This window comes from Globicephala melas, chromosome 12 (assembly GCF_963455315.2).
Source record: "Globicephala melas chromosome 12, mGloMel1.2, whole genome shotgun sequence".
Lineage (NCBI taxonomy): Eukaryota > Metazoa > Chordata > Mammalia > Artiodactyla > Delphinidae > Globicephala > Globicephala melas.
In genome coordinates this window covers 11,736,051-11,751,787 of record NC_083325.1, presented here as the reverse complement: position 1 = coordinate 11,751,787, position 15,737 = coordinate 11,736,051, and the positions used below count along the sequence as shown (strand labels likewise).

Sequence of the window (15,737 nt, the reverse complement as noted above, 5' to 3'; positions counted from 1 at the left end):
GGAGGCATATACCTCCAATTTGGGGGTCAGGAGGCGAGAGCGAAGTTGGCCAGAAAACCTTCTAATTCATAGTTATGAGGCAGTTCAGGCTCGTACTGACATGACCTGGGGAAGATCTGGACGCCAGGAAGATCCTATCCCAGTACAGGCTGAAGGTACAAATAAATACCCAGCAAAATCCTCCTCGCGCTTCCTTCGCGCAACTGCGGAGGCGCTAGGACCGCGGGAACGCCGCTCGCTCCCGGCGAAGCCCCGCCTCGGCGCGAAGCAGGACGGGAAATTCAACATGGACGCGTCCATTTGAACATCTCGCCTGAGTGGTTCTCCTGCACGCCTGCCTGTCATTAGCAGTCGTGTTCGCAGCTGCTGCCCAGTCTTTCTCCGGAATAGGGGAGGGAGAGGGAATGAGAAGCTGCAGCGGCCGAGGAGTCACCGTGACCGTCCCCGCCGCCACCCTCGGGCCCCCTCGGCCCCCGCGCCTCCGGGGAGCAGCCGGGGCTCGCCGCGCCTGACGCGTCCCGAGTCACACAGGTAAGGGCCCAGGCCCGCAGCGCCTGGTGGTTCATCGCCTGTCCGGTAGCCCTCTCACCTGACCCGAGGCCTACCCGCGCGCGGTGACCCGGAGAGCTGGGAGCCCGGGGCGGGCCCTGAGCGGGCGCCAGAGCCAAGAGGACCCCAGCTTGCGGGCTGGGCTTTACGGGGTGCACCTTCCTGCTCCACTCTGCGCCGGCTTCCTTCCTGAGCTAAACGCGGTGTCCCGTGTGGGCCTTAGCTTCTAGTTCAGCCCCTTGCCGCTCTGATACGATGTTCTGAGACCCAGGCTCTTAGACTGTTTCACCTGACCCTAAAGAGGCCGGGGAAGCTCTGCCTTTTTGCGGAGTCTCAACTCAAGGTGTCTTCTGTGTGCATTTGGGTTTACTCTTGAAGCAACTGTGTGGTTACCTCTGGCGGGGTAGTTTTTGTTCCTAGTAAGCAATGCTGATATCTTGTTTTATAGCATATCAATTTAATACAGTACTTTCATCTGTAGCTCTTTATGTTGTCCCATAATAAGTAAAAACATAAAAATTTGGGGTATTGCAAAAGTATTAAATGTGTCGCCTTAATTAGTACAAAAAGATATTGTACTATGAAAATAACAATAATTAATATTTTTGTAATTTTCTCTCAACGTTTTTTTGTTTTTTTTTTGTTTTTTTTTTTTTGCGGTACGCGGGCCTCTCCCTGTTGTGGCTTCTCCCGTTGCGGAGCACAGGCTCCGGACGCGCAGGCTCAGCGGCCATGGCTCACGGGCCCAGCCGCTCCGCGGCATGTGGGATCTTCCCGGACCGGGGCACGAACCCGTGTCCCCTTCATCGGCAGGCAGACTCTCAACCACTGCGCCACCAGGGAAGCCCCTCTCAAAGTTTTAATAGGATAACGTTTCAAAATTGCACAACTGAAGTCGGATGAACTCGCAAGATTTTTAATGTTGGTTATCCTGTTGACTAGAATATAAGAAGGCCAGCTGAATTTTATTTTTTTCTTGTAAGTTTTATAAGGTACTGTTTTAGTTATATCCCAAGTTCAGGTCTTCTCAATTCTGAATTTTAGCGGGAGGAAAATAAAAGTGTTTGGATTGTGGCATATGCTTATGTCAGGAATAGCATTTAATTCATAGCAAAATAACTTTGACCCTAGAGGAGCTGCATAGGAACTACAGGGGCTTTGAGATATTGCGGGAAAAAAACCCTACTGATGCCAAAAAGACCTCAGATGAGAAATATAAGTCAAATTTAGTTAAACTTTTTTTTTTTTTTTTTTTTTGCCGTACGCGGGCCTCTCACTGTTGTGGCCTCTCCCGTTGCGGAGCACAGGCTCCGGACGTGCAGGCTCAACGGCCATGGCTCACGGGCCCAGCCGCTCCGTGGCATGTGGGATCTTCCCGGACCGGGGCACGAACCCGTGTCCCCTGCATCGGCAGGCGGACTCTCAACCACTGCGCCACCAGGGAAGCCCTAGTTAAACTTTTAATTGTGAGTGCCATTTCAAACCCTTTAAAGTTGTCTGTGGTGCTGTGGTCAAACGTTGGTTTTGATCTGTTTGAGGATCGTAGCTTAAAGGTGATGCCACAGAATCCATTTTTAATGTAGGTGTTTTTTTAGAGAGAGAACTGGCATCCACCTTATATACCACATTATACAGTGAATTTTACTAGCTGTCAACTGCTGTATGTAGAAATGTTTTGGAAGTAAAGGGGCATGGTTCCACCCACAGCTCAGCCACATCTTTATAGTGAGAAGCTGTACTGTAATAGGTTGTGTTAATTAAAAGCTAGGACTCATAAATTTGCTGCAAGTGTGGCTGTCCCATGGCCAGAGTTCTTCATGCCTTGGTTTCCTGTGTTTGGACCCCAAATTGGAATTGATTGTAGTCATATGTTTAGGTGGATTGGGGTGTCAAAACTACTGGTGACATTTGACAGTTTATTAGGTCTTTTGTGGATTGGTCAGCTGAAACGAGTAGTTCAACTTGTGACGAATTAGAAGTAATATGTGTTTTTTGGTGTTTTTTTTGTTTGTTTCATTCCAATATGCCAGTGGTCCTTGAGGTGTGCTTTTCAAATGAGTTTCCAACAGCTGAACAGAAATGACCTTAAATGTTGAGAAGCCGGGCAGTCATGGGACTGTAAAGTACAACTTGTCTAAATACTTCATATGTGAAGTGTGGAAAAACTAGCATATAGTAGTAGGTGAATAGGACAGGTGTTGTGGGATGTAAGTGCTTGTCTCAACCCAGCGGTTTCCTTTGGTGGTAACCGTCTATTGGTCAGTCTCCAACTAAAATGTGGCAATAACTGTAATCACCTGAGAGTCAGATCTGGAATGACCTTTGATGTTTTAATTACTTGTACACCTCCAGTGTAATAGGATTGACACTCATCTAAGGATTAATGACTCTTCTGTAAACTTTTATGATATTTTATTCTGGTTTTAACTCTAGAAGCTGACCAGAGTGTGTTTGAATTCATACAGAAATAATGTTGATATTTGGAACCCATGTCGAACTTCTATGAAGAAAGGGCAACAATGATTGCAGCCGGGGATTTGCAGGAATTTGTCCCTTTTGGTCGAGACCACTGCAAGCACCACCCTAATGCTTTGAACCTTCAGCTTCGCCAGCTGCAGCCAGCGTCGGAGTTATGGTCTTCTGATGGTGCCGCTGGCTTGGTGGGATCCCTTCAGGAGGTTACGATCCACGAGAAACAGAAGGTTCCGTTAAGTTTCCCATTGTATTTTTGAAATATAGAATGTTGTGATCTACTTGTAATTTAAGGCTACCTGCAACTGAGAAATGAGTATAATGCTACTTCTAGGGTAGTGGTTAAGATTTGGTAATTTCAGTCAAGACTAAAATAATGACTTCATTGTATTATGGTGTCATAACCGTTTATTTAGGCATATAACTCATGGTTTTATAATAAGTGCTATGATTATGGTCCATTCTAAACCTCTTTCTCTTCCCTTAGTATGTGGGGACCAGATTTCATGTTGTTTGATTATTAGATGGTAGAGTTAGAAATGGTCCCTGCTGCAAAAAGACTTACATGTTTCTTGAGGACAAAGAAAATGCCACATAAGTAGATAGAGTACTAGTTCTTAAATAGGAGAATGAGATGTTAGCGTGTGTCAGGAAATCAGTCTTTCCCACCTTATTCCACTTTCATTCCTTTTGGGATACCAAAATCTCAGGGAGAGGAAGTCTATGTAGTTAGAAATCTGAACCTTTCTCTCTCCCATTTATTTTGATGAGTGGGACAAGGGAAGGAAGGTGAATGTATATTTAGTTGTGAAGCAGGGAAATCTACCCTGTGAATAAACTCCCCCAGTGATTCCCATGTGCACCTTCCTGCCCCCTCTCCATCACTTCCCCATGCACCTAATATACCATTTTAGTTTCCCTAGCATGTTGGTTTCATTTTTTGATCTATAGATATGGTATAATTTTTGTTTATATTTGGGGCAAATAATATAGTAGTATAATATAAAACATCCTGTAAGGTATATAATACACATATGCACACACCCCACTTTGTTAATCAGTGGCACTAAGCTTCTAAGAATTGGGCTTAGATTGAGTCTTACTCCCCAGGCAAAGAGAGAGTAGGAAACTTGTCTCTGAATGATTATTTGATTTAATTAATAAATCCTGCTCCATACTTTGGAAAAAAGTGCTTGAACATGTCCTACATGTGTTAATTTTTAAGGAGAGCTGGCAGTTAAGGAAAGGCGTAAGTGAAATTGGAGAGGAAGTAGATTACGATGAGGAACTCTATGTGGCTGGAAATATGGTTATCTGGAGCAAAGGAAGTAAAAGCCAGGCATTGGCTGTTTATAAAGCGTTTACAGTTGACAGTCCTGTTCAACAGGTGAGTTGATTTGAATTTTAGCGTTTGATTGACTACTTAACACTTAAAAAAGTTTTTGTCCTAAAATTTAACAGAAATAATAAAAACAGTGTAATGGTCCCAGCAGCTGGGTGTCCATTTAAAAAATTTCATTTGTTTTCTGTATCATCACTTTTTTTACATCATCTTTTGTCAATTTAATGATAGTCTTTAAACACTGTTCTTGAGTAATTCAATTTGTTATTCTCAGTAAAAATTTCTAAGACATTGAGGGTACAAAGAATACTGTAACACATGATGATTATAATTGATTACAGAGTATTCAATAAATAAAAATCTGGTTCCTAGTGATAATCAGAAAGAGAAAGAAAAAACCTAACTTGTTATCATTGCAGTTGGCTATTACACCTAACTCTATTATGAAAATCGGTAAAGGGAAGGAATTAAGCATTTGCCCTGCCTTTCTAGGAAGACGTGCAGTTCATCTTGAGTTAATGAAGGAACACCCTTTTTTATGGACGAATGCCAGCTAATATAGAAAGAAGGGTAGAGTTAAAAAATCACCACTTTGTAACCTCCAGTGTAATAATGGATTCAGAAAAGGATTGTTAATGGATATTAACACTCTTGGGTGAAAGGATATTACCATGGCACCAAGGTATTACCCTATGAATTACTTGCTAAAATGGACTGGACATCAGGTGCTAGAAGAAAATTACATTATTTTTCCTCAGGTGGGATGACGGTTTTGTGGTTATATAGGAGTACATCTTTAGTTTTAGGAAATGCACGATGAAGTGATTAGGGGTAAAGTGTCATGATGTGTGCAATTTTCAAATAGCCCCTGCCCCCTGCAATTCCACGTGTACTCAAATGCCCTTAAACAGGTACGGCAGAATTCAGGTGAGACAGATGTTCACTGTACTGTTTCATCTTTTCTTACTGAAAGTTTTTAGAATATCAAGTTGGGGGAGAAGTGAAAACATTTTTGTTGGTTGCATTAATTGTTAGGCTACTGACAAGAGGTTTTTAGAAGCTTTTTACTCATGTGAAGTTCCCCATTTGTAGACACTGAAATCGTACCTCGACACTGCTTTTTTTTTTTTCCATGAACTATTTCCTGATGAGTGTTGTACTCTTCTAACAATTTATTAGGAAGGGTCAACTGAATTATTCCCAAATTTGAGAGCATGTGTGAAAGCATTTCCATCCAGGAGTGTCAAAGCCAGTGCTCTTTTTGCTGATAATTTCCCCCTCATGTAACATTGTGAATGTATTTAATACCACTGAAAAATGGTTAAGATGGTAAATTTTATGTTATGTATATTTTACCACAATTAAAAAGACACATAAAAATGCCATTAAAAAATTTCAATAAGTGATTGTCAGTTGAAGTTTAACGGCTTTTCCTAGTTTGTATATATATTTTTAAGATGGGCCCTTAAGAAAGGGAAATGTTTTTCTAAACATTCTTTCTGGCGAGTCAGAGAATGACAAGATTAGGTAAGTCTGGAGATTATAAAATAGCTTGGCAATTTTCAACTCTTCTGATAATCTTTAGCTTTGTATAGGATATAGGGTTTACTACAGGTTGAACCACTATTTGAATTCACTTTTGCTGCAAAGTTATCTAGTACGTTTCTTGATTTTGTTTTCCCTTTTCTTTTTATTTGCAAGCATAGTTTATCTTTCCTTAAGATAGTTATCATTAATTAGTCTAATTTTATCTTATTTTTCTTTGTTCCCATGGTATATGTGTTGAGCTGATGAGGAGGGACCGTTATGTAGGTGACACTATTATTTAGATACCATTAGTTAATAGGTTATTATTTAGATGTCATTTTCCTAGGTAAGCATTTTGTTTTGATTTTAGGCATTGTGGTGTGACTTCATTATATCACAGGATAAGTCTGAAAAGGACTACGGTAAGTTCCTTTTTGAAATTTTATTTGATCTTATGATGATTCCAAATGTTTATCTCATTTTTTTCATTCAAAATAAGCCACTAATAATGGTGGGTTAGCGCAAGCATTTTTATATTGTGCATTAAAGAATTTGTGTTGTTGGGAATTGCAATTCATTTATTTTTAAAACATTTATTTATTTATTTATTTATGGCTGTGTTAGGTCTCCATTGTTGCATGCGGGCTTTCTCTAGTTGCGGTGAGCAGGGGCTATTCTTTGTTGCAGTGTGCGGGCTTCTCATTGCGGTGGCTTCTGTTGTTGCAGAGCACGGGTTCTAGACGCTTGGGCTTCAGTAGTTGTGGCTCTCGAGCTCTAGAGCGTAGGCTCAGTAGTTGTGCTGCACAGGCTTAGTTGCTCCGCGGCATGTGAGATCTTCCTGGACTAGGGCTCGAACCCGTGTCCCCTGCATTGGCAGGCAGATTCTTAACCACTGTGCCACCAGGGAAGTCCCGGGAATTGCAATTTATGATTATTGGGATTTTTTTTTTGAAAACAATGCATATATCTTGTTGTACTCTCTCTTTTCAGGTAGTGATGAAGTAGAAAAATGCATATGTATATTGCAAAGCTCATGTATTAACATGCATAGCATAGAAGGAAAGGATTACATAGCTTCTTTACCTTTTCAGGTAAACTTGAGTGTTTCAGTGTTTTTGTGTTTTACTGGAGAATATTCTTGAATTAATTGGTTTCAGAAGTATTGCTACTCTCATGTCTTGTAATCAAAAATGTTATTTTTACTGAAATAAACTTGTAGTGGCTTACCATTTCCATCCTTTGTCTTAAAAATAAATTATTTAGTGAAGTGAATTATGAAGTCTTTTCTGAGAGGTTTTTTTTCAGTTTAAGTGACATAGAAGAAATCATTTTGGTTTTATTCAAGCACTTGAGCAATATTAGTCTTTCTCCTGTTTCTCATTATCTTTTTCATGCCCTAATGCTGTTGTTACACTTTAATCACACTGTCATTTTGGTACTGATATTAGCTACTGGCAGGAATTTCAGGTCGAACTTCTCTTTCTTAGATTTGATTTTGTCTTAGATTTACTTGTTAGAATTACTTAAAAATTATAGTTAATGATTGTTACTTTGCAAAACTCTTATTAAATTGGAAGGAAATCTAATGTTCTGTAATGTTTCGTAAAAACATGTTATAAAGAATAGTTTCTTTTACTTCTGTTTTTTTCCTCACCCTTTTACCCAATAGGTTGCAAATGTTTGGCCCACGAAGTATGGCTTGTTGTTTGAACGAAGCAGCTCTTCACATGAGGTTCCTCCAGGCCCACCCAGGTATGCAGGTCAGAATATGATTCCTTGGGCTTTTTTTGGTTGGTTCTAAGGTAAAATTGTTTACCCAAAAGTTTGGGATGATGATAATTTCCATGCTGTCAGCACAGATAGATGCCTTTTTCTCTCATCTCAGCATTGTACCCTTATGAGTTCTACTTCTCACTTGGCTCTTAATTATCTACAGCTTTTTTCCCCAAGTAGTAAAATTGAGCAAACACTTGGCTTAAAGATAACAAAACTCAGTTCTTAGCTCTGCCATTTTTTCCATCATGTTACTTTGGGCAAATCATTAGCTTTGGCTTTAGTTTCCTTATCTGTTACAGGAAGAATACTGTCATTTATTTCTTAGGATTTATGCAGTAATTTAACAAGCTAATGTATATAATCTCTTGACATAGCGCTTCTTATGTCTTAGGTGCGTAATAAATTATAGTGTGTTTACTTTGTCTCCCTAATCAGCTGTGAGCTCGTTGACGGGCAGGAACATACAGTACCTGTCACAGTGTGCTGCAAGTAGTAGACACTGAGTTTTAAGAAAATTGCTTATAGATTTTAATCTCTCTCTGTGTTTAGATAGAAGGTCTGTTTTTTCCTCTTTTTTCAGTCACTCCTTAAGAAAATGCAGCCATTTCATTTACTTGAAGTGTTTCTTCTTTTTATTTTTAAATACTCTCTTTTGTCAATAGGTCTAGAAGACTAAATTTCTTTCCTAGTTGTTAGAGACACTGCCACTAAGAGAGGTTTTAAAAAAAAATGACTGCCTTATGCCCATTACTCTGTTTGTTCTGAAAGGTGTTGACTGCTGCTCACAGATACTACCTGGGCTACACTGAGTTCCGTGTGTGTGTGCGCGCGTGCGCACGCGCGCAAATTTACCCTGCATAAGAGGAAAGATTTCTAGGAATAAAATAGAAGATACTGTGAAAAACAGTAGGTCAAAAGTTTTTAGAGGGTTGCTTTTTGAGATGGTAGGTTTCTAGTTAGTGTAATCTGCAGAAGACATTTCTTTGCAAGGAAAGTACAAAATTTGTGCACAAATGGAGTCATCTTATGTTGGTGATTATTTATTTGTTCTTTACTAGAGAACCTTTACCCACTATGTTCAGCATGCTGCATCCACTAGATGAAATCACACCTCTTGTTTGTAAATCTGGAAGTAAGTGTATTTTTATAAATTCTTTTATGTAGGTTCTCTTTTGAGTTTGGGGCTGGGGAGGAAATAAAGGAGCTTATGAAAATTAGATTTCTTTTATAAAAATAATATAATTTAAGCATTTAAAAATAACTCTTATTATGAAAATAATTCATATTAATTAATTCATTGAATACCCTGGTATTAATTGTTTTAACAGCTATTCTTTTAGTAAAAATAGAGCCTATACATCAACCAGAAATACTGTTATATTTTCTAACTTACCTGTAGATGCCTCTGGACTTTGTTCCTTAGTAATTAGTAAGTAAATGAACAATACTTAGATAAACTAAAATCGTTTCCTTTTTTTGGAAAAAAGAAATGTAGGGCCTTAGACCTTTACTTTGGAAATTTTTAATATTTCATTTTCCCTGCTCATAATAACATAATTTGCTGGGACTCAGACTTTTAATAGTTCCTAGAGGTATTTCTAGATGCTTGTTTTAAAATTTTAAATGTGACCAAACATAGGCTATTATGAATAATGAGGACTTGAAGGCTAAAAAAAAATATTTATATTCTTTGACCAATTTTACTTTAAGGACTTTATCCCAAGTATATATTCTGAAATACCACTGAGGTTTTTATCTTCTATATCAGGGCTTGGCAAACTACAGCCTGGGGGCTAAATCCAGTTTATTTTTCTAAGGCTTAAGAGCCAAGAGTGGTTTTTACCCTTTTAAAAGGTTGTAGAAAACAAAAAAAATTATGCTACAGAGTCAGTATGTCTGCAAAGCCTAAACTATTTACTCTTTGGCCTTTTACAGAAAAAGTTTATTGATAATTCTATATTATACTGCTAACAACTACAAACAACCTAAAAAAACATGTCAGAGTGTGTGATTGAATGGTATGCAGCCATTATTGATCATGTTTTTGAATAATATTTAATGACCTCAGGAATTGCTTATTCATAATGTTAAGTAAGGTACAAAACTAACTGCAATATCATCCTAATTTTGTAAGAACATAAAAAATATGTCTGTATAGGAAAAAAAAAAACTCAGAGGAGTGCTCCCAAAATATATTAGTAGAGGTTATTTTGAGTGGAATTATGAATGATTTTTATTTCTTTCTTTATAAAGTACTCCTTTTATAAAATAATTCTTTTTAAATTTTTCAATATTTTAACTGAGAGGTCAACATTTAGGAGACAGTCAAATAAGGATATAGAAACCAGTTTATGGTACTGTAGATGTAAAAGCTGGACTCACTAGGAAAAAACTTATTTTGCATGTGTATCCAGTAAAGCAGAAACAGTAGTGTACTGTTCAGCACTGTTTGAATAGTTATAGTAGAGAACAGATTTCTTAGAGAAGAAAAGAACCTGTAAGGAAGTCAAACTTGGTCGAATGGTTGAGTGTAATTTAAGAATAAGTCAGTTATTAAAGGAGTCATGGACCTTTTACCTGTGGCTGATGAATTTAATGGTTTAGTCAGCACAAATCTTCAACATTTAGTTGCATGTGTGTGAAATCAAAACTCGTAAGATTCTCATCTTTAATATATTTTAAAGGAATTGATGCCCAAATAAATTTATTAAAAATTGAGTGTTAATTATGTAATATATTAATAGATTTTTGTGCCTTAATTGCCTTGATTTCTCTTTATCTTTAGGAATTGCAAGAAGTCACTTCATAAACAACAGTCTTGTAAAAGTCCATTGTTCTATACCTGATCATTTCTGTTCTGTCTTTAAGGTCTTTTTGGTTCATCACGGGTACAATATGTTGTAGATCATGCAATGAAAATTGTTTTTCTCAACACTGATCCCTCCGTTGTAATGACCTATGACACCGTTCAAGGTTTGCATTCTGTGTGGGCTCTCCGGAGAGTCAAAACAGAGGTAAGGGTGAAGGCAGATCACTTCTTAATAGAAAAGGATAGTTAATACTAAAAACTTTGCAGGTTTTTAGAAGAATCACTTGTGAAATAGGTTGAGTGCCTTAGGTAAAAAGATATTATATCTTTAATAACTGGCAACTACCCTGCATTCTCACAAGGAAATTGCCCTTTTAATCTAATTATTTTCTGCCCCCTCCCCCTTTTCATTTTGACTTAAGGAAGAGAATGTTGTTTTAAAGTTCTCTGAACAGGGGGGCACCCCACAGAATGTGGCCACCAGCAGCTCGCTCACAGCACACCTCAGAAGCCTCTCCAGGGGAGACTCCCCCGTGGCTTCCCCCTTCCAGAACTACTCCTCCATCCACAGCCAGAGTCGCTCAGCCTCCTCGCCCAGCCTACACTCCCGCTCACCTTCCATTTCCAACATGGCAGCTCTCAGGTGGGAATTAAGTGTGGAAGCATTTCCTTGCTTTAAACAAGACATCCCAAGAAAAAGATACCTTCTTTTAAAACTTTCTCTTGTGATTTGAAGGATTTAAAATTTCTGTTGACAGATCCTGAGTATCTTTTAGAGAAAACAGCATTATTCCAGTTGTGCTATTTTTACTAAGACTTCCAGGCCTACTGTGTTACTTTTTCACTGAGTCATATTTAGAGACTGCCAGTGCTTGTTGTAAGAGTGCCTCATTTTTAACACTAAGTGGCAGCAGTTTGGTGAATATTAATTACAGAAATTTTTTGGTACTGTTTTCTTTTGTCTTAATTTGCATTAGCTTTTCTTTTGTTTTTGTTAATATCTGTCTGGTACAATAGGGACATAGTTTTGTTGGTGTGTATATGTTTGAATGTATAGGAACATAGTTTAAACTTTTTTGAATAATATTGATATAAATAATTGATTTTCTGAGGCAGAAAATGAACTGATTTTCAGTTAAAGAAAAAGAATTCTAACAGGAATTCTAAATCCTTAGAATATAATAAAGCATGCTGACAAACCGTTTAAGTAGCTACTCCTTTTTAAAAAAATTGTATTTCTGACTGGGTTTATGTTATGAATACTCTCCATACATAGAATTTGGAAAGCTTTATTAGAAAGTGTGTTATATCAGCCTGTGTTATTAATTGTGGTGCACTCTTTTCTCTTTATTTTGCAGTCGTGCTCATTCTCCAGCCTTAGGAGTGCACTCTTTTTCAGGGGTGCAAAGGTTCAACCTTTCAAGCCATAATCAATCTCCAAAGAGACACAGTATTTCTCATTCTCCAAATAGTAATTCTAACGGCTCCTTTCTTGCACCAGAAACAGAGCCAATTGTTCCTGAACTTTGTATGGACCATTTATGGACAGAAACTATTACTAATATAAGGTTTGGAGTATATATTTTTATATTCAAAGAAAAATGATACTAAAAGTTTTAGAAAATACTTGGCATTTTGTGTAAAGCTTCCTTTGAGTATAAGCAGTTATTAATATTTCTAAAATACATAGAGATATATATTAAAGGCTACCTCAGTTTCAGTAGAGGATGTTAGTGATATTAAGGTGATCATAAAAATATTCTTTTGTCATTTGCTATTTCTTCCTTAGTAATCTCTCAGATTTGAGGTGTTTGATGTTTTAGGGAGAGACAACTAATTTCTGTAGATTAGGAAACTTGGGAATTTATAACATTTTTCTTAAGTTTTGTCTTTATGTTAGTTGAGTATCAGCTGTTTTTCTGGGAAACACAACTCAGACCTCTGTTCCATGTGACCTTCCTCCTTTTATGTTCTCTTTAATCAGTCATTCAGTTAATGCCAGTGTGTGTACTAGTGGCTGTGGTTTATCAGCAAATAAGTTGCTGTCCCTGTCCTCCGAAAGAGACAGCTGGAGGATGGTGGCACTGCTCATCTGCTGGTAGGGCTTTGGAAAGATGACTAGGTATTTCCTGGGTGGGTAAGCGAGGCAGTACACAGTAGTTAGAGGGGATCAGAAGAAAAGTGCAGAAGTGTGAATGTGTGGTTTGTTCAGGGAATTAAAAATACTCTCCATTTGTTTGTGCAGGAGGAGGGGAAAGGGCTGCGAAAGAGGAGGTGGAGACAGATGGCCTTTTGGGCTGTTCTGTTTGATGAGAGCTGTAAGAAGGTGCTTTATATGTGGGTCATAAACTCAGGGGTCAGAGCAGTCACTTATCAGTGGTGATTGAGGCAAGACAGGTGGATTGGAGTTTATGGAGTGTGTAGAGGTTGGGTTCGAGGAGGGCCTGTGGATGAGCTTGCAGTTGCAGGGGTTCTGGTAACCCTCTGGAATCAAAGATAGTAATCATGGGGATGTGTGGTGTATAGGCCTTTTCTTTAGCAGAGGGTTTAACATTCATTAGATTCTCAGAGTCTGTGGCCTCCGAATAGTTAAAACCAGGCTGTGTAGAATCAGAGAGGGCTAGTGACTAAAGTCTTGGAAACTTAAGATTTGGGAGGGGTGAAAAGAGATAAAGCTGCTGCAGAGAGACAGAGCAAGAGAGGTCAGGTGGGGGAAGCAGCAGGACATGTCATAGAACACAAGAAAAGTGGCTTTTGAGAAGAAGATGCCAATGTTGCCAGGTGCTGGTGAAGTGTGGCACTGTTAGGTGAGGTCAGAGAGGCAGTACCTGGATGGCAAGGTCACTGGTGACCTTGGCCAGAGCACCTGGGGGTAGGGGTCTAGGGTGGAGTGGAATGGGGTGGAAAAAGTAAATGGGGACCGAGGAGGTGAACATAGGTATACAGACTGTCCAGGGAGTTTGCCTTTGAATGGGAATGAGGATACAAAACTAGCTGAGGGAATCTCAGGGTCAAGGGAGAGTTTTGTTTTTCCTGAACTATGTTAGAGAAAATTAGTCTTCATTTTTTGCCCTTAAATACCTAAGTGTGTTTCTCTAAAAAGTAAGGACATTTTCTTACCTAACCATGCTACCATTTTTACACCCAGCCAAATTAACAGTAAGTCCTTTATATAATCTAATATTTAGTCCATCTCTGTATTTAAAGACTCATTTTAATATGAGAGAGTAGGCTACGAAAAGACTATATACCCAGAGCAGAGAAAGCACTGAAAATACAGCTGGCTGTACGGCCTTAAGCTCTCCACATCCGAGTAGAAAGACAAGCGCATGTTCTTAGGCTTGCAGGTCAGGGATAGGCAGTTGGAGGAAAGGAAAGATGTGAGTACAGTGTTGAAGTATGTTCTATTTTTATATATATAAAATAAAAATTTCCTATAAAATAAAAATTCCTTATATATAGAATAAAAATTCCCTGTATTTAAAAATCATTTGTCTTTAAATACCTTATTGCTAAGTTGGATATATTGCAGATCCTTATTGTACAGAGTTACAAAGAAATTTTTGAGAATAGAGAATTTTTGAGTATGGGTTAAAAAAAAGGGATGAAGTGGAGCCTAATCTGAGAGAGAGGATAGATTGGAGAGGTCATGTTATAAAATGTCTGACCCCTTAGACCCTGTAAGAGGTCTAAGATCTCTTCAAGTTTGCATTACTTTAGCAGTAGGCAGCTTGCATAATGTGGAATTAAAAAGTCTGTTGGTAATGATTACATTTATTGTAATTTTTCCCCAAAAAAGCTGTGTAGTGGACTCAGAGTCAAAGAGCTGAAAGGAATCTTAGAGATCATGAAGTTCAATTCTTAGAAGTGCTTTTGTGTCTTCAAGGTTATTGCTTGGCCCAAGTAGTATTTCCTGTAGAATATTTTCAAAGACTTTTAATAATTACTATGGTAGATTTTTAAGTGAGTGCCAACAGTTTCTTTATTAATATATCTATTACAGGGAGAAAAATTCACAGGCCTCAAAAGTCTTTATTACATCTGACCTATGTGGGCAGAAGTTCTTGTGCTTTTTAGTAGAGTCCCAGCTCCAGTTACGGTAAGTGCGTTTATGTATCTCATTCATTTGGTATAAATAAACTTAGGACTGTTTTTTCTTTTTCTTTTTCTCTCTCTCTCTCTCTCTTTTTTTTGGCTTAAGTAGCTTTATTGAAATAATTTACATACTATAAAATTAACATGTTTTAAGTGTATAGTTTAATGATTTTTAGTAAATTTACAGTTATGCAGCATCACCGCAATCCAGTTTTAAAAATTTCTATCACTTTAAAAAGATCTCTTGTGCTTGACTTGCATTCAGTCTCTGTTCCCATTCGCAACCTCAGGCAACCAGTATATAGGCTTTCTGCCTCTGTAGATTTGCCTTTTCTGGATATTTTATGTAAATAGAATCATACAATATATAATTTTTTGTGTGTCCACCTTCTTCCACTTAGCATGTTTCTTAGGGCCTACCATGTGTAACATGTATAAATATTTTATTCCTCTTGCTTGTAGTATTGTATAAATGTACCACATTTTGTCTATCTAGTCATTAGTTGATGGGCATTTGGTTTGTTTACACGTTTTTGACCATTGTGAATTATGGCACTATGAACATTGGAGCCAAAGCCTTTGTGTGGACATACATGATTTCATGTAGATAGATAGGTAGATAACTAGGAGTGGATCAAATGATAAATTCATCGTATACTTTCAAAGAAATTGCTAAATTTGTCTTCCAGATAAGCTGTACCATTTTACATTCCCACCAGTAATGTTTGAGTGTTCCAATTTCTTCATCCTTGACAAGATTTCTTTTTTAAATTTTTGAATATTATTTATTTTTTTATACAGCAGGTTATTATTAGTCATCAATTTTTTACACATCAGTGTATACATGTCAATCCCAATCACCCAATTCATCACATGACCATCCCCAACCCCCTGTGGCTTTCCCTCTTGGTGTCCATACATTTGTTCTCTGCATCTGTGTCTCAACTTCTGCCCTGCAAACTGGTACATCTGTATCATTTTTCTAGGTTCCACATACATGTGTTAATATACGATATTTGTTTTTCTCTTTCTGACTTACTTCACTCTGTATGACAGTCTCTAGATCCATCCACGTCTCAACAAATGACCCAATTTCGTTCCTTTTTATGGCTGAGTAATATTCCATCGTATATATGTACCACAACTTCTTTATTCATTCGTCTGTTG

At 38.1% G+C, this 15,737-nt stretch overlaps 1 protein-coding gene across 8 annotated transcripts in view; it reads left to right on the top strand.

Moving 5' to 3' along the window:
- Nucleotides 1–291: 291 nt before the first annotated feature.
- Nucleotides 292–15,737, top strand: part of ANAPC1 (anaphase promoting complex subunit 1) — a 167,118-nt gene continuing 151,672 nt past the window's right edge. For all 8 annotated transcript variants that reach the window (XM_060309199.2, XM_060309195.1, XM_060309197.1 and 5 more), the window contains exons 1-11: nt 292–531; nt 3,015–3,251; nt 4,247–4,408; nt 6,261–6,312; nt 6,881–6,981; nt 7,560–7,642; nt 8,725–8,798; nt 10,535–10,680; nt 10,898–11,118; nt 11,834–12,043; nt 14,479–14,574. In XM_060309199.2, the coding sequence (XP_060165182.1) occupies nt 3,039–3,251; nt 4,247–4,408; nt 6,261–6,312; nt 6,881–6,981; nt 7,560–7,642; nt 8,725–8,798; nt 10,535–10,680; nt 10,898–11,118; nt 11,834–12,043; nt 14,479–14,574 (1,358 nt within the window). In that variant the 5' untranslated portion in view covers nt 292–531; nt 3,015–3,038. The remainder of the gene's footprint in view (nt 532–3,014; nt 3,252–4,246; nt 4,409–6,260; nt 6,313–6,880; nt 6,982–7,559; nt 7,643–8,724; nt 8,799–10,534; nt 10,681–10,897; nt 11,119–11,833; nt 12,044–14,478; nt 14,575–15,737) is intronic.